The 27,129-nt window shown below is 45.2% G+C and overlaps 1 protein-coding gene and 1 long non-coding RNA gene across 2 annotated transcripts in view; both read right to left on the bottom strand.

The window, feature by feature from the left end:
• LOC139413951 (PHD finger protein 2) overlaps positions 1-18,688 on the bottom strand; it is a 168,702-nt gene extending 150,014 nt beyond the window's left edge. Inside the window, exons 1-2 of the mRNA XM_071161841.1 lie at positions 17,764-18,688; positions 78-163 (exon numbers count right to left, since the gene is read on the bottom strand). Of these exons, the coding sequence (XP_071017942.1) occupies positions 78-163; positions 17,764-17,861 (184 nt within the window). The 5' untranslated portion in view covers positions 17,862-18,688. The remainder of the gene's footprint in view (positions 1-77; positions 164-17,763) is intronic.
• Positions 18,689-19,678: 990 nt separating this feature from the next.
• On the bottom strand, positions 19,679-19,905 carry LOC139413950 (uncharacterized). Its single transcript, XR_011634858.1, has 2 exons — positions 19,772-19,905; positions 19,679-19,738 (listed from the first exon to the last, which is right to left on the bottom strand). It is a non-coding gene; the product is annotated as an uncharacterized lncRNA (long non-coding RNA).
• Between the last annotated feature and the right edge of the window lie 7,224 nt (positions 19,906-27,129).

Below are 27,129 nucleotides of genomic sequence, written 5' to 3'. Positions count from 1 at the left end.
CACTAATTAATGAAACCCTGTGTAGTGTCAGCCTGGAGGACTGTAGGTATGACAGAGAGAAGGACAGAAAGACCTACTGGTGGATTTTCCATCGGTCTTCTCACAGTTGGGACAGTGGTAGATGTCAATGTTTGGAGCCTCGTCCTCATCCACACCAACACAGCTGAAACACACAGAGAAATAGATTGGCTATATAACTTAACACAGCTGAAACAACAGACAGAAATACATTGGCTTGCTCTTCAAGAAATGCTGGCGGCCATGACAGAAGCCAAACTTGAGTTGGCTTGGGGGTGTGGTTTGATGTGGGTGTTTCTTGGGTGTGTCCTTGCCACCACCAAGACACGCCCCTCTGTAAGAACCTTTCCGGCAGCATTTTCCCCTCCCACTCAGTCACAACAAACAAACCTCCGGCAGGCTCAGTTCAATAACTACAGGCAGATTTATGGTGAGATGTCGGAGGAAGCTTTGAATAGGTCAGTCGCCTACAGAGTAATATGAGAAGAACGCAATTGCTGAATATATTTAGATATTGTAAACTCAGTGCGGTGCTAACTTTCACATGCAGGCCCATGTAGAATAAACCATTTACATGCAGGGCCTTCGGAAAGTATTCATACCCCTGGACTTATTCCACACGTTGTTGTGTTACAGTCTGAAATTAAAACAGTTTTCCCCCTCAATTTACACACAATACCCCATAATGACAAAGAAATACAGAAATATAATTTAATTTACATAAGTACTCACACCCCTGAGTCAATACAGAATCACAAATTAAATATATATAAGAGCTTTGCACACCTGGATTGTACAACATCTGAGCATTATTCTTTTTTAAACTCTTAAGCTCTGTCAAGTTGGTTGTTGATCATTGCTATACAGCCATTTTCAAGTCTTACCATAGATTTTCAAGCCAATTTAAGTCAAAACTGTAACTATTCCACTCAGGAACATTCACCATCATTTTGGTAAGCAACTCCAGTGTAGCTTTGGCCTTGTGTTTTAGGTTATTATCCTGCTGAAAGATGAATTTGTCTCCCGGTGTCTGTTGGAAAGCAGACCACTAAGGCAGTTAATTATCTTATAACTTGTCCTTGTGGTAAAAATTATGTAGTTAAAACATAAAGCGCGAATTAAAAGTACGTATCTCAGAGCATCGTAGCACCATTAGGTGTAAAAACTTTACTTATCCAGTTGCGGCCCACTTCTTGGAGGCAGGCCACTCGATTTCGTCTCTGCGTTATATTGGCATCGAACATGTCACCCTCCCTAGGAGAGGGGGTGACCTTGGTAATTTATTGTTAAAACGAGAGGCTGCCTGGATCTTTAATTTAAAGACCCTTGCGCCCTTCGGTCTCAACGTAGACTTTGATCTGAAGACATTCTTGTGATTATTGTGACTTTGCCATTGTAATTGTTTGTAAACTTGTGTAGTCAAATTAATCTGTGATCGTATGCTATCCATTTGTTGTTTGTATGCTGTTCTTTGTATGACATTTTAATATTTGATTATTAACCAATGATATTAGGCCACTCTTGGCCATGATTACAGACACCTGTGTCTTTTGACACTACATAAACGAGTCATCCCGCAGTGTTTGTGATTATACCCTGATGAAGACAGCTTGGCTGTCGAAACGTTGGTAATTAAATTATTGCATCGGAGCTCCTAGAGTGTGTGGCTCTCTTTTATTTTCAAGTTTTCTACTCCGCTAGCCAGCACCTCGTCTTAATAGGTGTGCGTTCTTTTTCTTCTGGAAAGCAGACTGAACCAGGTTTTCCTCTAGGATTTTGCCTGTGCTTAGCTCTATGTCGTTTCTTTTTATCCTTAACTCCCTAGTTCTTGCCAACGACGATTATACCCATAACATGATGCAGCCACCGCCATGAATGAAAATATGAAGAGTGGTACTCGGTGATGCGTTTGCCCCAAACATAACTCTATTTATTCAGAACATAAAGTTCACTTCTTGGCCCTATTTTATGCAGTTTTACTTTAATGTCTTATTGCAAACAATATTCATGTTTTGGAATATTTGTACTCTGTACAGGCTTCCATCTTTTCACTCTTGTCATTTAGGTTAATATTGTGGAGTAACTCAGTTTTCTCCTACCACAACCATTGGCCTCATGGTGAAATTCCTGAGCAGTTTCCTTCCTCTCCAGCAACTAAGTTAAGGAAGGACGCCTGTATCTTTGTAGTGACTGGGTGTATTGATACACCATCCAAAGTGTAATTAATAAATTCACCATGCTCAAAGGCATATTCAATGTCTGCTTTTTTATTTTTACCCATCTACCAATCGGAGCCCTTCTTTGTGAGCCAATGGAAAACCTCCCTGGTCTTTGTGGTTGAATCTGTTTGAAATTCACTGCTGGACTGAGGGACCGTACAGATAATTGTATGTGTGGGGAACAGTGATGTGGTAGTCATTCAGAAATCATGTTAAACACTATTATTGCACAGAGAGCGATTCCATGCAACGTATTTAGGCTTGTCATAAAGGGCTTGAATACTTACTGACTAAAGACATTTCAGCTTTTCATTTTTTATGAATTTGTACACATTTCTAAAAATATAATACCCCATAATGTGAAAGTGGAATTGTGTGTAGGACAACAAAACTAAATTCAACCCATTTTAAATGCAGGCTGTAACAATGTGGGAGATACTGTAACACCATAGAAGCTGTGCTCTATTAATATAACAATGTGCACCTTTCATCATTCATCCCTAGCCAATACAGATCAAAACCTTGGTCAGAGTGGTCATAACATCCTGTGTGGTAATGGGGCTACCATGGTAACATGTCAGAGTGGTCATACCTTCCTGTGTGGTAATGGGGCAACCATGGAAACATGTCAGAGTGGTCATACCTTCCTGTGTGGTAATGGGGCTACCATGGTAACATGTCAGAGTGGTCATACCTTCGTGTCTGGTGGTAATGGGGTTACCATGGTAACATGTCAGAGTGGTCATACCTTCCTGTGTGGTAATGGGGCTACCATGGTAACATGTCAGAGTGGTCATAACATCATGTGTGGTAATGGGGTTACCATGGTAACATATCAGAGTGGTCATATCATCCTGTCTGATGGTAATGGGGCTACCATGGTAACATGTCAGAGTGGTCATACCTTCCTGTCTGGTGGTAATGGGGTTACCATGGTAACATGTCAGAGTGGTCATACCATCCTGTCTGGTGGTAATGGGGCTACCATGGTAACATTTCAGAGTGGTCATACCTTCCTGTCTGGTGGTAATGGGGCTACCATGGTAACATGTCAGAGTGGTCATACCTTCCTGTGTGGTGATAATGGCAAAACCATGGTAACATTTCAGAGTGGTCATACCATCCTGTCTGGTGGTAATGGGGCTACCATGGTAACATGTCAGAGTCCAGAACACATAGGGGTTCTCCCTCCCCATATAGACTAATACCTGATCCTGGTCCAGAACACACAGGGGTTCTACCTCCCCATATTGACTAATACCTGATCCTGGTCCAGAACACACAGGGGTTCTCCCTCCCCATATAGACTAATACCTGATCCTGGTCCAGAACACACAGGGGTTCTCCCTCCCCATATTGACTAATACCTGATCCTGGTCCAGAACACACAGGGGTTCTCCCTCCCCATATTGACTAATACCTGATCCTGGTCCAGAACACACAGGGGTTCTCCCTCCCATATAGACTAATACCTGATCCTGGTCCAGAACACACAGGGGTTCTCCCTCCCCATATTGACTAATACCTGATCCTGGTCCAGAACACACAGGGGTTCTCCCTCCCCATATAGACTAATACCTGATCCTGGTCCAGAACACACAGGGGTTCTCCCTCCCATATAGACTAATACCTGATCCTGGTCCAGAACACACAGGGGTTCTCCCTCCCATATAGACTAATACCTGATCCTGGTCCAGAACACACAGGGGTTCTCCCTCCCATATAGACTAATACCTGATCCTGGTCCATAACACACAGGGGTTCTCCCTCCCCATATAGACTAATACCTGATCCTGGTCCAGAACACACAGGGGTTCTCCCTCCCATATTGACTAATACCTGATCCTGGTCCATAACACACAGGGGTTCTCCCTCCCCATATAGACTAATACCTGATCCTGGTCCAGAACACACAGGGGTTCTCCCTCCCATATTGACTAATACCTGATCCTGGTCCAGAACACACAGGGGTTCTCCCTCCCATATTGACTAATACCTGATCCTGGTCCAGAACACACAGGGGTTCTCCCTCCCATATTGACTAATACCTGATCCTGGTCCATAACACACAGGGGTTCTCCCTCCCCATATTGACTAATACCTGATCCTGGTCCAGAACACACAGCGGTTCTCCCTCCCATATTGACTAATACCTGATCCTGGTCCATAACACACAGGGGTTCTCCCTCCCCATATTGACTAATACCTGATCCTGGTCCATAACACACAGGGGTTCTCCCTCCCCATATTGACTAATACCTGATCCTGGTCCAGAACACACAGGGGTTCTCCCTCCCATATAGACTAATACCTGATCCTGGTCCAGAACACACAGGGGTTCTCCCTCCCCATATTGACTAATACCTGATCCTGGTCCATAACACACAGGGGTTCTCCCTCCCCATATTGACTAATACCTGATCCTGGTCCAGAACACACAGGGGTTCTCCCTCCCCATATTGACTAATACCTGATCCTGGTCCAGAACACACAGGGGTTCTACCTCCCCATATTGACTAATACCTGATCCTGGTCCATAACACACAGGGGTTCTCCCTCCCATATAGACTAATACCTGATCCTGGTCCAGAACACACAGGGGTTCTCCCTCCCCATATTGACTAATACCTGATCCTGGTCCATAACACACAGGGGTTCTACCTCCCCATATTGACTAATACCTGATCCTGGTCCATAACACACAGGGGTTCTACCTCCCCATATTGACTAATACCTGATCCTGGTCCAGAACACACAGGGGTTCTCCCTCCCATATTGACTAATACCAATTAATTCAAAAATAAAAAAATAAGTAACATTTTAATGCTGAGTGCCAGGTCTCTGTCCGTTCAGAGACATCAGTATCAAGCCTGTCTGGTCTCTGTCCGTTCAGAGACATCAGCATCTGTCTGTCTGGTCTCTGTCCGTTCAGAGACATCAGCATCTGTCTGTCTGGTCTCTGTCCGTTCAGAGACATCAGCATCTGTCTGTCTGGTCTCTGTCCGTTCAGAGACATCAGCATCTGTCTGTCTGGTCTCTGTCCGTTCAGAGACATCAGCATCTGTCTGTCTGGTCTCTGTCCGTTCAGAGACATCAGCATCTGTCTGTCTGGTCTCTGTCCGTTCAGAGACATCAGTATCTGTCTGTTTGGTCTCTGTCCATTCAGAGACATCAGTATCAAGCCTGTCTGTCAGAGTGCCAGGTCTCTGTCCGTTCAGAGACATCAGTATCAAGCCTGTCTGTCAGTGTGCCAGGTCTCTGTCCGTTCAGAGACATCAGCATCTGTCTGTCTGGTCTCTGTCCGTTCAGAGACATCAGTATCTGTCTGTTTGGTCTCTGTCCGTTCAGAGACATCAGTATCAAGCCTGTCTGTCAGAGTGCCAGGTCTCTGTCCGTTCAGAGACATCAGTATCAAGCCTGTCTGGTCTCTGTCCGTTCAGAGACATCAGCATCTGTCTGTCTGGTCTCTGTCCGTTCAGAGACATCAGCATCTGTCTGTCTGGTCTCTGTCCGTTCAGAGACATCAGTATCAAGCCTGTCTGTCAGAGTGCCAGGTCTCTGTCCGTTCAGAGACATCAGTATCAAGCCTGTCTGTCAGAGTGCCAGGTCTCTGTCCAATCAGAGACATCAGTATCAAGCCTGTCTGTCAGAGTGCCAGGTCTCTGTCCGTTCAGAGACATCAGTATCTGTCTGTCTGGTCTCTGTCCGTTCAGAGACATCAGTATCTGTCTGTTTGGTCTCCGTCCATTCAGAGACATCAGTATCTGTCTGTCAGAGTGCCAGGTCTCTGTCCGTTCAGAGACATCAGTATCTGTCTGTCTGGTCTCTCTCCATTCAGAGACATCAGTATCAAGCCTGTCTGTCAGAGTGCCAGGTCTCTGTCCATTCAGAGACATCAGTATCAAGCCTGTCTGTCAGAGTGCCAAGTCTCTCTCCATTCAGAGACATCAGTATCAAGCCTGTCTGAACATCATCAAATATACTGGTCGGTCACACACACACACAGTACTGATTTCATTATCTATGGTGGTAATGATTAGCCTGGTGGAACCAACCTGATCGCTGCATTAGCCTTTCTATTTCACTTCTGATATCATCAAATGGGAAATCAAATAGAATGTTGATTAGTTCTACCAGGCTAGGTTATACCCTGGACATTATATGGTGATCAGGCTGGTTATACCAGGCTAGGTTATACCCTGGACATTATATGGTGATCAGGCTGGTTCCACCAGGCTAGGTTATACCCTGGACATGATATGGTGATCAGGCTGGTTCAACCAGGCTAGGTTATACCCTGGACATTATATGGTGATTAGGCTGGTTCCACCAGGCTAGGTTATACCCTGGACATGATATGGTGATCAGGCTGGTTCAACCAGGCTAGGTTATACCCTGGACATGATATGGTGATCAGGCTGGTTATACCAGGCTAGGTTATACCCTGGACATGATATGGTGATCAGGCTGGTTCCACCAGGCTAGGTTATACCCTGGACATGATATGGTGATCAGGCTGGTTCAACCAGGCTAGGTTATACCCTGGACATGATATGGTGATCAGGCTGATTCCACCAGGCTAGGTTATACCCTGGACATGATATGGTGATCAGGCTGATTCCACCAGGCTAGGTTATACCCTGGACATGATATGGTGATCAGGCTGGTTCCACCAGGCTAGGTTATACCCTGGACATTATATGGTGATCAGGCTGGTTCCACCAGGCTAGGTTATACCCTGGACATTATATGGTGATCAGGCTGGTTCCACCAGGCTAGGTTATACCCTGGACATTATATGGTGATCAGGCTGGTTCCACCAGGCTAGGTTATACCCTGGACATTATATGGTGATCAGGCTGGTTCCATCAGGCTAGGTTATACCCTGAACATTATATGGTGAACAGAGTGATCAGGCTGGTTATACCAGGCTAGGTTATACCCTGGACATTATATGGTGATCAGGCTGGTTCCATCAGGCTAGGTTATACCCTGGACATGGTATGGTGATCAGGCTGGTTCCACCAGGCTAGGTTATACCCTGGACATTATATGGTGAACAGGCTGGTTCCATCAGGCTAGGTTATACCCTGAACATTATATGGTGAACAGAGTGATCCGGCTGGTTATACCAGGCTAGGTTATACCCTGGACATTATATGGTGATCGGGCTGGTTCCATCAGGCTAGGTTATACCCTGGACATTATATGGTGATCAGGCTGGTTATACCAGGCTAGGTTATACCCTGGTCATTATATGGTGATCAGGCTGGTTCCATCAGGCTAGGTTATACCCTGGACATTATATGGTGATCAGGCTGGTTCCACCAGGCTAGGTTATACCCTGGACATTATATGGTGATCAGGCTGGTTCCACCAGGCTGTATTGCTTGTTTTGGTCTCTGAGCGCTGTACTCAGATTATTGCATGGTGTGCTTTTTCCATAAAGCATATTTGAAATCTGACACAGCGGTTGCATTAAGGAGAAGTATATCTTTAATTCCGTTCTATACAGTTCTATTTTCATCAACATTTATGAGTATTTCTGTAAATTGAAGTGGCTCTCTGCACTTTCACCGGATGTTTTGGAGGCAAAACATAACGCTCCAATGTAAACAGAGATTTTTGGATATAAATATTAACTTTATCGAACAAAACACACGTATTGTGTAACATGAAGTCCTATAAGTGCCATCTGATGAAGATTATCAAAGGTTAGTGTTTAATTTTCTCTCTATATTATTTTTGTGACTCCTCTCTTTGGCTGGAAAAATGGCTGTCTTTTTTGTGACTAGGTAGTGACCTAACATAAACGCATGGTATGCTTTTGTCGTAAAGCCTTTTGAAATCGGACACTGCGGTGGGATTAACAACAAGTTTATCTTTAAAAATGTGTATAATACATATATGTTTGAGGAATTCTAATTATGAGATTTCTGTAGTTTGAATTTGGCACCCTGCACTTTCACTGGATGTTGGTCAGGCGGACGTCCCACATACACTAGAGAGGTTAAGAAGGTATAACATCGCTTTATGATGGACAGACTTCTCCCCATCTTAGATACTGTTGTATCAACATGTTTTTACCATGACAGTTTACAACCCAGGGTTACTCCAAACAGTTTAGTCATCTCAACTTGCTCAATTTCCACATTATTTATTACAAGATTTAGTTGAGGTTTAGGGTTTAGTAAATGTTTTGTCCCAACTAGAATGCTTTTAGTTTTAGAAATATTTAGGACTAACTTATTCCTTGCTACCCACTCTGAAACTAACTGCAGCTCTTTGTTGAGTGTTGCAATCATTTCAGTCGCTGTAGCAGCTGACATGTATAGTGTTGAGTCATCCCCATACATAGAAACTCTGGCTTTACTCAAAGTCAGTGGTATGTCGTTAGTAAAAAAAAATTAAAAGCAAAGGGCCTAAACAACTACCCTGGGGAATTCCTGATTCAGCGGCTATTGCACCGTTTCCTCCCGCATGTTGTTGGAAGACCAAAGCGAAAGTAATCTGATGATTGGGACACACAAGTGAAGCGTCATGATAATCATGGATGGATTTAACATTAGAAACAATAAAAGAATGACTGACATGTACTCTTGTTTAGTAATCTTAGTTTTTTTTGGACATTTGTCATTTCTAAACGGTTCATCCGATATGAGTGAAAATACCCTCATATTAAAGCTGACAATCTGCATTTTAACCTCCTAGTCATTGTATCATTTAAAATCCAAAGTGCTGGAGTACAGAGCCAAAACAACAACATGTCATGATCCCAATACTTCTGGAGCTCACTGTACTTCGTACCCCTGCATATCGCCTCGGTACTGGTAACCTGTGAATATAGCCAAGTTATTATTACTCATTGTGAATTTATTCCTTGTGTTATTATTTCTCTATTATAAAAAAATGTTTTCTCTCTGCATTGTTGGGAAGGAGCCGTAAGTATTTCACTGTTAGTCTAAGTTAGATCTTCTGTTTACGAAGCATGTGACAAATAACATTTTATTTGATCCAACACATCTGAAATACACAGATATACTTGGCTACATGAACACAGCTGGAACACAGATACGAGGGCATCAGCATAGAAATCAGTACCTGTTTTAAATAGACTCTGATAATAATAAACAAGGTTTGACACCCATCTGTCCATGTGGAACAATAAACATAACTCTATTAGCCACTGCCAGTCCAAGCTTCCTAAAGCTACAGAAACAGGTTTAGGCTCCTGCCCTATGGGCTGTCCCCTGGAGCAGGTCACGTCCAGGACCTTCCCCTGGAGCAGGTCACGTCCAGGACCTTCCCCTGGAGCAGGTCACGTCCAGGACCATCCCCTGGAGCAGGTCACGTCCAGGACCTTCCCCTGGAGCAGGTCACGTCCAGGACCTTCCCCTGGAGCAGGTCACGTCCAGGACCTTCCCCTGGAGCAGGTCACGTCCAGGACCTTCCCCTGGAGCAGGTCACGTCCAGGACCTTCCCCTGGAGCAGGTCACGTCCTGCAGCAAAGCACCCACACAACATGATGCTGCCACTCCCGTGCTTCACGGTTGGGATGGTGTTCTTCGGCTTTCAAGCCTCTCCCTTTTTCCTCCAAACATAACGATGGTCATTACGGCCAAACAGTTCTATGTTTTTTTCATCAGACCAGAGGACATATCTCCAAAAAGTATGATCTTTGCCCCACATTCCTGTCCCCACAGCGCGTCCCCGGCCCCACAGCGCATCCGTCCCCACAGCGCGTCCCCGGCCCACAGCGCATCCGACCCCACAGCGCATCCGGCCCCACAGCGCGTCCTGTCCCCGGCCCCTCAGCGCGTCCCCGGCCCCACAGCGCGTCCCCGGCCCCACAGCGCGTCCCCGGCCCCACAGCGCGTCCCCGGCCCCACAGCGCGTCCCCGGCCCCTCAGCGCGTCCCCGGCCCCACAGCGCGTCCCCGGCCCCACAGCGCGTCCCCGGCCCCACAGCGCGTCCCCGGCCCCACAGCGCGTCCCCGGCCCCACAGCGCATCCGGCCCCACAGCGCGTCCTGTCCCCGGCCCCACAGCGCGTCCCCGGCCCCACAGCGCATCCGGCCCCACAGCGCGTCCTGTCCCCGGCCCCACAGCGCGTCCCCCGGCCCACAGCGCGTCCCGTCCCCCGGACCACAGCGCATCCCCGGCCTACACACACAATACCCCATAATGTTAAAGTGTAATTATATGTTTTTTCAAATGTTTACAAATTAATTAAAAATTAAGAGCTGAAATGTCTTGAGTCAATAATTATTCAACCACTTTATGGTAAGGAGCCTAAATAATTTAATGAGTAAAAATGTGCTTAACAAGTCACATAATAAGTTGCATGGACCCTGTGTGCAATAATAGTGTTTAACATGATTTTTGAATGACTACCTCATCTCTGTAACCCACACATACAATGATCTGTACGGTCCCTCAGTCGTGCAGTGAATTTCTAACAGATTCAACCACAAAGACCAGGGAGGTTTTCCAATGATTCGCAAAGAAGGGCACCTATTGGTAGATGGGTAAAATTAAATAAAAAAGCAGACATTGAATATTTTTTTGAGCATGGTGAAGTTATTAATTACACTTTGGATGGTGTATCAATCCACCCAGTCACTACAAAGATACAGGCGTCCTTCCTAACTCAGTTGCTGGAGAGGAAGGAAACCACTCAGGGATTTCACCATGAGGCCAATGGTTGTGATAGAAGAAAACTGAGTTACTCCACAATATTAACCTAAATGACAGTGAAAAGATGGAAGCCTGTACAGAGTACAAATATATTTTTTTTAATAATCCTGTTTGCAATAAGACACTAAAGTAAAACTGCATAACATGGGGCCAAGAAGTGAACTTTATGTCCTGAATACAAAGCGTTATGTTTGGGGCAAACGCAACACCGAGTACCACTCTTCATATTTTCATGCATGGCGGTGGCTGTTATGGGTATGCGTGTCATCAGCTAGGGAGTTGTTAAAACTTCTTGCTCCTACTTGAGACGCAGATGTCTCAAGTAGACACCTGGAAATGCAAATGCGCTACGCTAAATGCTAAATGTACTCGTTAAAACTCAAACGTTCATCAAAATGCACATGCAGGGTATTGAAATAAAGCTACACTCGTTGTGAACCTAGCCAACAAGTCAGATTTTTAAAATGCTTTTCGGCGAAAGCATGAGAAGCTATTATCTGATAGCATGCAACACCTCAAAATGCCTGAATGCGACGTAAACAAAGATTTAGCTTAGCCGGCGCTACACAAAACGCAGAAATAAAATATAAAACATTCATTACCTTTGACGAGCTTCTTTCTTGGCACTCCTATATGCCCCATAAACATCACTATTGGGTCTTTTTTTCGTTTAAATCGGTCCATTTATACCCAAAATAGCTTTCTATGGAAGCTGTGTGATTCAGAAAAAAACATTGTTTTAAAACGCTGCGTCATTTTTTTAAATTAAAAAAGTTGACGATAAACTTTCACAAAACACTTCGAAATACTTTTGTAATCCAACTTTAGGTATTAGTAAACGTTTATAATCTATCAAAATGATTACAGGGCGATGTGTATTCAATAGCTCCTCGTCTTCAAATCAATGGCTGCCAATGTGCACATTCAAAACATCCTGGTGGAGACCGGAAGAAATTGAATCCAGTTAGTTGGATTTACCAAGAAAAAACTCCCTGGAAAATGACGACAATGGCGACATCGTGTGGAATCTGTAGGAATTGCATGCAGGTCCATAATTAATTTTGTACCCTTTTAACAACCCATGAAAGTGACGCATGGAAATTATTTTTAGCTTTCAGAGAGCAGTTTTTCTTGCGTTTTTCGATGAAACACACAATCTGTTATAGTCACAGCCGTGATTTAACCAGTTTTAGAAACTTCAGAGTGTTTTCTATCCACACATACTAATCATATGCATATACTATATTCCTGGCATGAGTAGCAGGACGCTGAAAAGTTGCGCGATTTTTAACAGAATGTTCGAAAAAGGAAGGGGTAGACTTAAGAGGTTTTTAAGGATAAAAAGAAACGGCATAGAGCTAAGCACAGGCAAAATCCTAGAGGAAAACCTGGTTCAGTCTGCTTTCCAACCAACACCGGAAGACAAATTCACCATTCAGCAGGATAATAACCTAAAACACAAGGCCAAATCTACACTGGAGTTGCTTACCAAGACGACAGTGAATGTTCCTGAGTGACCTAGTTACAGTTTTGACCTAACTTGAAGAATTAAAAAAAAAATAACAATGTGCAAATATTGTACAATCCAGGTGTGGAAAGCTCTTAGAGACTTACCCAGAAAGACTCACAGCTGTAATGACTCTTAGAGACTTACCCAGAAAGACTCACAGCTGTAATCACTCTTAGAGACTTACCCAGAAAGACTCACAGCTGTAATGACTCTTAGAGACTTACCCAGAAAGACTCACAGCTGTAATGACTCTTAGAGACTTACCCAGAAAGACTCACAGCTGTAATGACTCTTAGAGACTTACCCAGAAAGACTCACAGCTGTAATGACTCTTAGAGACTTACCCAGAAAGACTCACAGCTGTAATCACTCTTAGAGACTTACCCAGAAAGACTCACAGCTGTAATCACTCTTAGAGACTTACCCAGAAAGACTCACAGCTGTAATGACTCTTAGAGACTTACCCAGAAAGACTCACAGCTGTAATGACTCTTAGAGACTTACCCAGAAAGACTCACAGCTGTAATGACTCTTAGAGACTTACCCAGAAAGACTCACAGCTGTAATGACTCTTAGAGACTTACCCAGAAAGACTCACAGCTGTAATCACTCTTAGAGACTTACCCAGAAAGACTCACAGCTGTAATGACTCTTAGAGACTTACCCAGAAAGACTCACAGCTGTAATGACTCTTAGAGACTTACCCAGAAAGACTCACAGCTGTAATCACTCTTAGAGACTTACCCAGAAAGACTCACAGCTGTAATGACTCTTAGAGACTTACCCAGAAAGACTCACAGCTGTAATCACTCTTAGAGACTTACCCAGAAAGACTCACAGCTGTAATGACTCTTAGAGACTTACCCAGAAAGACTCCCAGCTGTAATCGCTCTTAGAGACTTACCCAGAAAGACTCCCAGCTGTAATCACTCTTAGAGACTTACCCAGAAAGACTCACAGCTGTAATCACTCTTAGAGACTTACCCAGAAAGACTCACAGCTGTAATGACTCTTAGAGACTTACCCAGAAAGACTCACAGCTGTAATGACTCTTAGAGATTTACCCAGAAAGACTCACAGGTGTAATCGCTGCCAGAGGTGATTCTAACATGTATTGACTCAGTGGTGTGAATACTTGTGTAAATGAGACATTTCTATATATTTTCAGGCTGTAACAACTAAGCCTGTAAATATTATAAAACTGCATTTTCTGAGACATCTGACTAATAATTTTAACTGACAAATAGGAGTAAACACGTCTGACACAGATATACTCTCTGAAGGCCCTGTGTGTGTATTTATTCACTTGGTGTAGTGGACACGAGTCGGTCACGGTTACTCATGATGACGTGATGATGTAGCCCCACCTGCGACTTCAACATGTCCCCACAAAGCCATACGACATGTTTATCTTGGTCTAATGGTCAAGACGTTGTTTAATCCCCCCCCCCCGCCCCGCGCCCCACCCCACGGGAGACCAGGGTTATCATCTTATTAGACCTCATTAACACACCAATTACAACATCAGTAACATGTCAGATCGGATAGGCCTCGGTGGTTCATATAGGCTGGTCTGTTTCATTTGCAGCAATAACCTGTAATACACGTAAATAACAGCGTTATTCATTGTGATAGAACGTATGATGTTACTGAGAGCCGCCAGACTCAGCAGGCATCAACCTACCCTGTCTCACTCCCCACCCTGTCTCACTGCCCACCCTGTCTCACTCCCCACCCTGTCTCACTGCCCACCCTGTCTCACTGCCCACCCTGTCTCACTGCCCACCCTGTCTCACTGCCCACCCTGTCTCACTGCCCACCCTGTCTCACTGCCCACCCTGTCTCACTCCTTACCCTGTCTCACTGCCCACCCTGTCTCACTCCTTACCCTGTCTCACTCCCCACTGAAACGTCCTGTTAGTTCAGCTTTATATGCAGTCAGTGACAAGCTGTAAATCACGTCATTATGTTATGATGCACAGAGAGCAGCCAGACAACACAGACAGTAGACTGCAGGCCAAGGGAAAAGCCAAGCAACACGCTACTGATATGACTAAACAATACAAAATGAGCAAACGAACGACCACGGGGAAACGACCGACCACGGGGAAACGACCGACCACGGGGAAACGACCACGGGGAAACGACCGACCACGGGGAAACAAACGACCACGGGGAAACGACCGACCACGGGGAAACGACCGACCACGGGGAAACGACCGACCACGGGGAAACGACCGACCACGGGGAAACGACCGACCACGGGGAAACGACCGACCACGGGGAAACGACCGACCACGGGGAAACGACCGACCACGGGGAAACAAACGACCACGGGGAAACGACCGACCACGGGGAAACAAACGACCACGGGGAAACAAACGACCACGGGGAAACGACCGACCACGGGGAAACAAACGACCACGGGGAAACAAACGACCACGGGGAAACAAACAAGGGTAAACGACCGACCATGGGTAAAACTGATAAGGGAAACGCAACCCACACCTTAGATCAATTCAGAGTAACATCTCATCTTGGTCTAGAAATATGATCAAGTGGAGAAACTGAAATGCCCATATTGGTTTAGCTTGATGCTGCAGGCCAGAACAGGTTAGTGTGTCTCCCATGAACACATTGCTCTACTGTCAACAGTCCCAGTCCTCCCAACAGTCCCAGTCCTCCCAACAGTCCCAGTCCTCACAACAGTCCCAGTCCTCACAACAGTCCCAGTCCTCACAACAGTCCCAGTCCTCACAACAGTCCCAGTCCTCACAACAGTCCCAGTCCTCACAACAGTCCCAGTCCTCACAACAGTCCCAGTCCTCCCAGTACACTGAATCATGTAGTAGTGACAGACAGGTGAATAACTAACAGCAGAGAGACAGACAGGTGAATAACTAACAGCAAACAGACAGACAGACAGACAGACAGACAGACAGACAGACAGACAGACAGGTGAATAACTAACAGCAGACAGACAGACAGGTGAATAACTAACAGCAGACAGACAGACAGGTGAATAACTAACAGCAGACAGACAGACAGATAGACAGACAGGTGAATAACTAACAGCAGACAGACAGACAGACAGACAGACAGGTGAATAACTAACAGCAGACAGACAGACAGACAGACAGACAGACAGACAGACAGACAGACAGGTGAATAACTAACAGCAGACAGACAGACAGACAGACAGAGACAGGTGAATAACTAACAGCAGACAGACAGACAGATAGACAGACAGACAGACAGACAGACAGGTGAATAACTAACAGCAGACAGACAGACAGACATACAGACAGACAGACAGGTGAATAACTGACAGACAGACAGGTGAATAACTAACAGCAGACAGACAGACAGACAGACAGACAGACAGACAGACAGACAGGTGAATAACTAACAGCAGACAGACAGACAGACAGACAGACAGACAGACAGACAGACAGACAGGTGAATAACTAACAGCAGACAGACAGACAGACAGACAGACAGACAGACAGACAGACAGACAGACAGACAGACAGACAGACAGACAGACAGACAGGTGAATAACTAACAGCAGACAGACAGACAGACAGAGACAGGTGAATAACTAACAGCAGACAGACAGACAGGTGAATAACTAACAGCAGACAGACAGACAGCCAGCCAGGGAAAGGGGACGGGATCATCATGTCTGACCTGTTCAATCAATAATGTAAATACATTGATGACTTATCAGCTATTAAGTATGCACACTACCAGGCATGGTGGGATGAACTAATAGCCTACGTAGTAAAATAGTAGTTTAACACAATACTGTACTTAGCTAGTTCTGTACGGTCAACCCCTTAGTATGAAGAGTGAATTATAGATGCCAGGTTATGGGTTATTAGGCTACTACATTCAAGTGTCAAGCTAGGGACAATAGCTACTGTGCCATCATCATCAGGCTTAGACAGCACCCATAAATAAGCCCAATATCTCAGCCGAGACCCCCGGGTGGACCTGCATTTCTCGCATCGACGAAGTTTCGTGATATTCACGCGAATAATAAAAGGCATCGCTCGACTCGCATCGATGATTTTAGCGATATATTTGTTGTAAAGGACTGTTCGTCCGGGGATCCCGTACATTGTAGCTGGCCACGGTACATCGTATCCAGCCTTGTCCAGAGGGGTTAACGTTACCGCGCGTAAATATCTTCCTTTGATTTGAAACGCCTGCTTACTATTTTCTGTTTCCAATAAGTGATCGAAAATAAGAAAATGATCCGATTCCCACCAATATTAAGGGTTTGTTGTCCTGTATTTGGGACATTAAAACGTACAAAGGACGTCATCACAACAACGAAATAGAGGGGAAAAGACGCGGCAGACTCCCATTATTATCGGAGAATACAGTGGTTTCAAATACATGACGTGAAGATGTCGTCTTCAAGTCATTTGTACATTTTTCCCAGTAAAAAATGTAGTCAACAAAGCAACGCTGCAACGTGTATCAATGTGCCAGCCGACTAAAGTCAACCGCAGCGTTTAGACGGAGTTGAGCGGCGACTAGTGAGGGCGCAGTTCCCAAGTCAAATACAATGAAGTTGTCAAAAACCAGGGTTTTCACCACCCAGAGAAAAGCGGCATTATGTGGAAATGTCGGCTTTTCTTTGGGTGCTGAGATCCGTGGTTTTTTAAATATATATATATAAACTCTATTAATGTAACGCTTGAAGTCCAGTCCACTCACACTAGTCATAAATGGTGGAGTTGAGTTTATTCGGGTATCAAAGGGAATTGAAGCCTGGCTGGAGAGGAGCGGGTTATTGTCAGAGGAGAGTTTGGGCTCGTGCTTTTCTAAAACGCTTCTTACAACGTGACCCAAGCAATAAAAAAAGAATAAAAACATACAACTAAAAAGACGAGTGTACGGTGAGATTTGAACGGTGGGACGTGTGAACGTGATGTAGAGTGAGAAGTGGAGCCTCTCCGCGGTCTGCTCCAGACTCCGCTCCGTCCTACCGTCGGGCGCTGCTCCGCGACAACAATGACTACTGGAGCCACACGACATACAGCTGGGAAATGATTATGGAAATACAAAGTACATCATCCAAACACACAGTTCAATATTAAAATCACCACATTGCTGGGAGAAAAATGGCTCTTTTTTTTGCGCTAATGTCACAACCGAGAGTATTTAACTCCGCCTTCTTCAAGCGGCCTCGGTCTTGTGCTGTTTCAGATGTGGACAGTGTGCAACACAAACTGGCAAACGACAAAAACACCCTGCTAAATACAATGCAAAACGGACAGGAAATCACCCCAATAGGTTAAAACAATTACCTTCCGTGAAACCAGTCCTTGCAGGCATCACACTCGATCATAAACTGAGTAACGTCGTACGGTAATCTGCAGATGCAATATACTGGTACAGTCGCCATGTTTGATCATTCACAACAACGTTCTGGATAGGAGGGAGACACCGGGCAGCAGAGACACCGGGCAGCAGCAACTCTCCTGCAACAAAATACAATATGAAGATCTTCCACAAGCAGCAACTAGTCCGTTCCGCTGGACATGAAATTAAATCCCCAAATCCACCATCCACTGATGTTGCATTGAGGTGGTTATCGTGTTGATGATGTAGCGCCGAGGTCGATAATGTTCCTGAAGTACATCATTGTTTTCCTGCCCCCCCCTCCCTGGTCGCTGTACAGTATTGAACCGCTCAGAAACCAAGACTAAATCTATTCTTGTTGCATTGTAATATCTGTTACGTCAGCGTGGAAAACCGTCAATTTGGTCTTCGCTGGCTCGCATCAGATGAATGAATCTCTCCCACGGTGCAGTTGTTTCAGCGGGGATCCCGGGACGTTCCAAATCGTTAAGCGTTCGTACGGTTGTCGGTAGAGAAATTGACCGACGTTAACCTGCTCGATCAAATACAGATTTTTGTCCGTATCACCGCGGGACATAACGGAGATGAGATGGAGGCAACCGTTATCATGATTATAATGCATCCATATATAACCTACATTTTCGTCTTATATCAATCCGTTTTAATTAACATAAATAGATTTGATAAAAATAAAGATCACATCAACTGTTTATCTCCCTATTCATACTGAGCTGCATGCAACAAAAACAAGCTATATCAAAATGTAATTATCAATTTCAGAATGTATTACTTTATTAAATCTAATAATAGTAATGGATCAAAATGAAGTAAAAGACAGTGGATTTTCCAGTAGGTGGTATTGACACACACAGTCCTTGATCATGACTTTCATTCCACATAAGAGTCACCGGATGAAGGCGTCTTCTGCACGGGGGAGTTTTGTTAAACGCCCTGAAGCTCGGGCTCAACATTAACACGTATCGCTTGCAGTACGGGTTCCAAAGCATAAAAAACAGATCTTTCATATCGGCATGAAGAAAAAAAGATTAATTGATACACGCATTTATAGGGTTACTGTTTGTGCTTCCGTGCGCCCATATCTCCACGTTACAGCGAGTTGAAGAAGACCGAAGTTAGAAGTTAGAGGCCACCGGTACTAATGAACGTTAACTATCAGGCATGCTCCTAACACCTGTGTGTAATAACGGAAGCTCGCCAGAAACGCGTCCGCTACAACTGTGATAAAGCCGGTTAAGACAGTGCATTAAGTGTAGATTTTTAATTTGTGAAATTATTTGAATGTGATATGAAAGTTAAGGGCTTTATGTTTCTAGAACCGTACCGCAATTGATAATCGATTCACGTTGAGATGTAGTATTTGACTGTCAGAGTCAAGTCTACCTCTGAAAACAACACACAAGATCCTTGGACCTTAGGGAATAATGGCAGGCTCCTTCAGAGTACATCTTGGACTAAAACACACTATGAGATCAAACAGGGTAGAGACTGAAATTATAATTAGTGGTTTGAAGTGTAATTGACTTTTCCTTAGACCATTACAGACCAATTACAGTCATCCGATTGTTTCTCTGACTGAATTAGCTACAGTGGATTGCGTTGAATAGCTACTGTACATTTTAATGACATTGATACATGGTATTATTATAAATGAATCTGCTTGCTACACAGGGCAGGGTCAATCCCTGATGGTGAGAATTACTGTGGTGTATAGTTAAATTGTTGTATCATAATGTCTATTGTCCCTTTTTGTTATGCTTTGTGAAAAATGTAAAAGATCGATAAAAAAATTAAAATAAACAGATATTAGCCACAAACTGCTAATAAAAAAGCAAATTATACTAAAATAATATAATTTTATTAAGCTTTGTAAGTTGCATTCAATTGCCTTCAAATACACCACTCAATCATCAACAATCTCCAACCCAAATACACCACTCAATCATCAACAATCTCCAACCCAACCGTAGTTCATTATTTTACAACCCATGTGAGTTAGGCAGAAAATTCTTGTCAACTTACGTCAAGGTATCCTATATAGCTCTTACATACTGATATCCTATATAGCTGGGGGTACACCGTTTCTCTGTTCACTAAAGTGGGACGAAAAGCTTCAGGAGAATTACATGGAAAAAGTAGTTATTAATGATTCTGATAACAGAAGTACAATAAGTCTTGAGTTAAACACTAAAAAGTAAACATCCAAATGTACTTGATGCTAAAGTCTCTCTGAGGGGCAGGCATCGTGCCAACACATCTCAGCTACATTAAAAGGGGCTTGTTCAAATCAAAAGCTTTTTATAAACATGGTTTTTATTTTATATGCCTGCGTCTCAAACGATACCTTGTTCCCTATGCATTGCATTACCTTTGACCCTTAGGAACACTACTTCCCAGAGTCCCCACCGGACCCATATCACAACTCTCCGTCCCCCTGGCAACAGAGAACAGTAAAAGTCAATATGTAAAAAATAAAACATGTTTTTTTAAAAAGGTCGAATTATATATTTTTTTAATTAAAGGTGACGCTGAATCTCCCAGCATTCCAAAGTAGTGCATCACATAGGGAATATAGTTCCATAGTCAAGAGAATCCAGAGAGATGTGTTACTAATATCAATGTAGCAGAAAACGGCAACAGAGCACAGTAAAGGAGTAGAACACCAGGATTATTAACAATATTCAAAGTTGGCTAGAATAGATACATGTAGTCTAGTTTGTTGTTGTTGTTGTTGATTAAATTCAATATCACGATACATTTAAAAAAAAAAAAAAAGGTTAAGAGTAGATCATTTGAATGGTGACTAACAGTTATATCAGCTTGGTAACGCATTGACTCACTGTTAACCTGCGTATTAAGACGAGCCAGCGGCCTCAGTTCTCGACGTCAGGATGGGGGGGTGGGGGGGGGGGGGGGACAACATGCATCATAAATACGCACCGTTTAAAAATGGTGGAACCATGCAGAAAGTTGAGTTGAAACGGATAGTAGTAACTATGTTTGATCGTCAAGGAAACCACATGGTTCGCTGACGCATGGCGGTTTGACACACATCAGGGTTGGTTGAAGAATTTTTTAGCATATTTTTTGATTTGTTTTTAAATAACTGTTTATTTATTGAAATGTTTATTTTTTTTTATAATAGCTCAAGTATAACATATAGGCTAGGTAAATAAAGATGCAAGGGTTTTAATCTACTACAGTAATTAATCATTTAAACAACGTCTGCAGATCTGAACACAATAAGGAACCATTGTGATCAGAGCCCTATATATAACCTTGTATATACGTTAATATACGTATAGGACCTAATGGTATATAGCATACAGTGCCTTCAGCAAGTACTCACACCCCTAGACTTTCTCCACATTTTGTTTTGTGACCAAGTGGGATTAAAATGGATTTTAATTGTGAATTATTTCCTTTTTTGTCAACTATCTACACAAAATACTCTGTAATGTCAAAGTGGAAAAAAATTCTAACATTTGTAAAAAATAAAATAAAAATATGGGGGAAAAAAACACTAATATATATTGATTAGATATATGTATTCAACCCCCTGAGTCAATACATGTTATAAATCACTTTTGGCAGCGATTACAGCTGTGTGTCTTTCTGGATAAGTCTCTAAGAGCGATTACAGCTGTGAGTGTTTCTGGGTAAGTCTCTAAGAGCTTTGAACACCTGGATTGTACAATATTTGCACATTATTCTTTTTTTAAATCTTCAAGTTAGGTCAAGTTGGTTGTTGATCATTGCCCAGACAGACATTTTTATGTCTTGCCATAGATTTCCAAGTGAATTTAAAACTAAAACTGTAACATTGGCTTCCTTCTTTTCACTCTGTCAATTATGTTAGCATTGTGGAGTAACTACAATGTTGTTGATCCATCCTCAGTTTTCTCCCGTCACAGCCATTAAACTCTGTTTTAAAGTCATCATTGGCCTCATGGTGAAATCCCTGAGCGATTTCCTTCCTCTCCAGCAACTGAGTTAGGAAGCACGCCTGTATCTTTGCAGTGACTGGGTATACAGTGTAATTCACCAGGCTCAAAGGGATATTCAATGTCTCCATTTTGTTTCTTGACCCCTTTTCCAATCGGTGCCCTTCTTTGCGATGCATTGAAAAACCTCCCTGGTTTTTGTGGTTGAATCTGTGTTTGAAATTCACTGCTCGACTGAGGGACTTTACCAGTGGAGGACAGCTCATAATAATGGCTGAAACGGAGCCAATGGAATGGCATCAAACGCCTGGAAACCATGGAAACCATGTATTTGAGACCATTCCAGGTATTTCGCTCCATCCATTGCCACGAGCCTGTGCCACCAACCTCCTGTGGACCTTACAGATAATTGAATGTGTGGGGTACAGAGATGAGGTATTCGTTAAAAAAAAAACGAATCATGGAAAAAACTATTTCACAGAGTGAGTCCATGCAACTTATTCAGGCGTGCCATAACAAAGGGGTTGAATACTTAGACTCAAGACATTTCAGCTTTTCATTTTTAACAAATTTGTAAACATAAAAAATAAAAATAAAACATAATTCCACTTTGACATAATGGGGTAATGTGTGTAAGCCAGAGACAAAACATTTCAATTTAATCTATTTTAAATTCAGGCTGAAACAACAACATGTGGGAAAAGGCAAGTGATGCGAATACTTCCTGAAGGCAGTACATTTATATATCCTACTGGCTCTGACTGGGATGACCATGGGAGGACTGGGAGGACCATGGGTTGACTGGGATGACCACAAGAGGACTGGGATGACCATGGGAGGACTGGGATGAGGACTGGGAGGACCATGGGAGGACTGGGAGGACCATGGGAGGACTGGGATGACCATGGGAGGACTGGGATGACCATGGGAGGACTGGGATGACCATGGGAGGACTGGGATGACCATGGGAGGACTGGGATGACTCTGGGAGGACTGTGTGTATGTACCAAATGGCACCCTATTCTTTATAGTGCACTACTATAGTTGCCATGGTGCCCTAGTAGCAGCCTAAGCAGAGAGCTCCTGTACATTTAGTTACTAAACCACAGCCGATGGGTTTAGTTTTTATGATGGTAATGACGTTTGTTTTTAGGTGGAGGTCGCTAGCTACAGTATAGCGTATATTTTAGCTAGCTAGCTAGCTGTGGTGTAAGCTAGCTTGATTTAACAAGTTGAGGAAAAGTTTACTCAACAAAGCATGTTTTATTATCAACTGAAACAATATGTTTCCCCTGTCTTGAATGAAAAGGCCATATTTTACAATCTCCCGAAATCAATTCCATCCCTGACGAGACACTAGGCTCTCCATCTAGTCTTGCATTGTGAAATCCTCCCTATTCACTCCATCCTGTAGCGGAACAATATTGAAATGAAGTACGGCGTAATGAAATACGGCACGATGTAAACAGGGCACAAACGGTAAGGCTACTCCTGGATTACTATTGAAGCCTGTTGTGCTTAGTTGCGCCTCGTGACTGAAATAGCATCACCCAAGTGGGCGCTGTATTTTGGTAGCAGTAGCTAGCTAGCTAGTCCAACTAACTTAATTTGACTGAGTTCTACTGCGAAGCCACAGACAACATGGATGGCAAAGACACCATGATGACAATGTGCTGCCTTCTCTCCTCTTTTAACCACCACCTGCCCTCCGCTGACCTCACTCAAGTCATGAACTTTCTCAACCTTCAATCTCTTGACCATCAATCTACTCATGATGGATGTTTTTTGTTGTTTCTCTACAGCACTAACATTTCTGTATGTGATTGAATACCTATTATTGTTGAATCAATTATTATTACTTTATATATATATATATATATATTTATTTATTTTTTACAAACGTTTAATTTTTTCAATAGCTACATGAGTGCAGATCAAGTCTTGATATCATGAATTGGATTCCTTCCCATAAATGCATTAAAATGCTAGCTAGCAGGTGTTTTATTCAGATTGAACCTACTGGTTTTGGGTTGTTTTCCCAACTAGCTCTCAGTCTCGCATCACAAGTAGACGTTTATCCATTCTTTCTGAAAAGTCAAATTCTGAAGCGTTTAAGGTTAACTTTAACTCCGGATGGAAAGGGTAAAGATTTAGGGTAGGCTTAAAACTAAAATATCAAAAACAACTTTCTATCGCTGGATTCAACCTTGCAACCTTTTGAATCAAGTTTACGCCCATCCACCATCCCCACCCTAGCAAAACCAAAACCTACTTGAAGGTAACAGCGCTCACTGTTGCCCCTAGTGGTCAGTTTCCATATCATCTCTCGACGTCCTCAGACATAGATGGACATCGAATACTGACTTGAATAAAGGGTGACATGGCTGGTTTTCCACCAACGGTGACCCAAAAGGAGGACTGTAGGCTATGCACGCCAAGTTGTCAGTGGGACGGCTTGTGGACTGTCCTCTGAGGGAAGATCAAACTTCATCGCAGAGCCCCAATACAGAGGAAGAAGATGCATTTTACAGGGATGCCTTGATGACATGGGACTCCCTACCTGCCCTTGGACATGCTGACCAGTCACCACCAACTCCACTGACCAGAGTCGCCCCCACCTCCCCTGACCAGAGTCGCCACCACCTCCCCTGACCAGAGTCGCCAAAACCTCCCCTGACCAGAGTCGCCAACACCTCCCCTGACCAGAGTCGCCAACACCTCCCCTGACCAGAGTCGCCAACACCTCCCCTGACCAGAGTCGCCAACACCTCCCCTGACCAGAGTCGCCAACACCTCCCCTGACCAGAGTCGCCAACACCTCCCCTGACCAGAGTCGCCAACACCTCCCCTGACCAGAGTCGCCAACACCTCCTCTGACCAGAGTCGCCGACACCTCCTCTGAACAGAGTCGCCGACACCTCCTCTGACCAGAGTCGCCGACACCTCCTCTGACCAGAGTCGCCGACACCTCCTCTGACCAGAGTCACAGACACCTCCTCTGACCAGAGTCACCGACACCTCCTCTGACCAGAGTCACCGACACCTCCTCTGACCAGAGTCACCGACACCTCCTCTGACCAGAGTCGCCGACACCTCCTCTGACCAGAGTCGCCAACACCTCCTCTGACCAGAGTCGCCAACACCTCCTCTGACCAGAGTCGCCAACACCTCCTCTGACCAGAGTCACCAACACCTCCTCTGACCAGAGTCACCAACACCTCCTCATTTCAGTCACCACCACCTCCTCTGACCAGTCACCACCACCTCCTCTGACCAGAGTCACCAACACCTCCTCTGACCAGAGTCACCAACACCTCCTCTGACCAGAGTCACCACCACCTCCTCTGACCAGTCACCACCACCTCCTCTGACCAGAGTCACCACCACCTCCTCTGACCAGTCACCAACACCTCCTCTGACAAGAGTCACCAACACCTCCTCTGACCAGTCACCACCACCTCCTCTGACCAGAGTCACCACCACCTCCTCTGACCAGAGTCACCAACACCTCATCTGACCAGAGTCACCACCACCTCCTCTGACCAGTCACCACCACCTCCTCTGACCAGAGTCACCAACACCTCCTCTGACCAGTCACCACCACCTCCTCTGACCAGAGTCACCACCACCTCCTCTGACCAGAGTCGCCAACACCTCCTCTGACCAGAGTCACCAACACCTCCTCTGACCAGAGTCACCAACACCTCCTCTGACCAGAGTCACCCCCACCTCCTCTGACCAGAGTCACCAACACCTCCTCTGACCAGAGTCACCAACACCTCCTCTGACCAGAGTCACCACCACCTCCTCTGACCAGAGTCACCACCACCTCCTCTGACCAGAGTCACCACCACCTCCTCTGACCAGTCACCAACACCTCCTCTGACCAGAGTCACCAACACCTCCACTGACCAGAGTCACCAACACCTCCTCTGACCAGAGTCACCACCACCTCCTCTGACCAGTCACCACCACCTCCTCTGACCAGAGTCACCACCACCTCCTCTGACCAGTCACCAACACCTCCTCTGACAAGAGTCACCAACACCTCCTCTGACCAGTCACCACCACCTCCTCTGACCAGAGTCACCAACACCTCATCTGACCAGAGTCACCACCACCTCCTCTGACCAGTCACCACCACCTCCTCTGACCAGAGTCACCAACACCTCCTCTGACCAGTCACCACCACCTCCTCTGACCAGAGTCACCACCACCTCCTCTGACCAGAGTCGCCAACACCTCCTCTGACCAGAGTCACCAACACCTCCTCTGACCAGAGTCACCCCCACCTCCTCTGACCAGAGTCACCAACACCTCCTCTGACCAGAGTCACCAACACCTCCTCTGACCAGAGTCACCCCCACCTCCTCTGACCAGAGTCACCAACACCTCCTCTGACCAGAGTCACCAACACCTCCTCTGACCAGAGTCACCAACACCTCCTCTGACCAGAGTCACCAACACCTCCTCTGACCAGAGTCACCACCACCTCCTCTGACCAGTCACCAACACCTCCTCTGACAAGAGTCACCAACACCTCCTCTGACCAGTCACCACCACCTCCTCTGACCAGAGTCACCACCACCTCCTCTGACCAGAGTCACCACCACCTCATCTGACCAGAGTCACCACCACCTCCTCTGACCAGAGTCACCACCACCTCCTCTGACCAGAGTCACCAACACCTCCTCTGACCAGTCACCACCACCTCCTCTGACCAGAGTCACCACCACCTCCTCTGACCAGAGTCACCACCACCTCCTCTGACCAGTCACCACCACCTCCTCTGACCAGAGTCGCCAACACCTCCTCTGACCAGAGTCACCAACACCTCCTCTGACCAGAGTCACCAACACCTCCTCTGACCAGAGTCACAAACACCTCCTCTGACCAGAGTCACCGACACCTCCTCTGACCAGAGTCACCGACACCTCCTCTGACCAGAGTCACCGACACCTCCTCTGACCAGAGTCACCGACACCTCCTCTGACCAGAGTCACCGACACCTCCTCTGACCAGAGTCACCGACACCTCCTCTGACCAGAGTCACCGACACCTCCTCTGACCAGAGTCACCGACACCTCCTCTGACCAGAGTCACCGACACCTCCTCTGACCAGAGTCACCAACACCTCCTCTGACCAGAGTCACCACCACCTCCTCTGACCAGTCACCACCACCTCCTCTGACCAGAGTCACCACCACCTCCTCTGACCAGAGTCACCACCACCTCCTCTGACCAGAGTCACCACCACCTCCTCTGACCAGAGTCACCACCACCTCCTCTGACCAGTCACCACCACCTCCTCTGACCAGAGTCACCAACACCTCCTCTGACCAGAGTCAC

The sequence above is a fragment of the Oncorhynchus clarkii genome, chromosome 7, assembly GCF_045791955.1.
Source record: "Oncorhynchus clarkii lewisi isolate Uvic-CL-2024 chromosome 7, UVic_Ocla_1.0, whole genome shotgun sequence".
NCBI classification, from domain to species: domain Eukaryota; kingdom Metazoa; phylum Chordata; class Actinopteri; order Salmoniformes; family Salmonidae; genus Oncorhynchus; species Oncorhynchus clarkii.
This window is presented reverse-complemented; position numbering and strand designations above follow the sequence as displayed.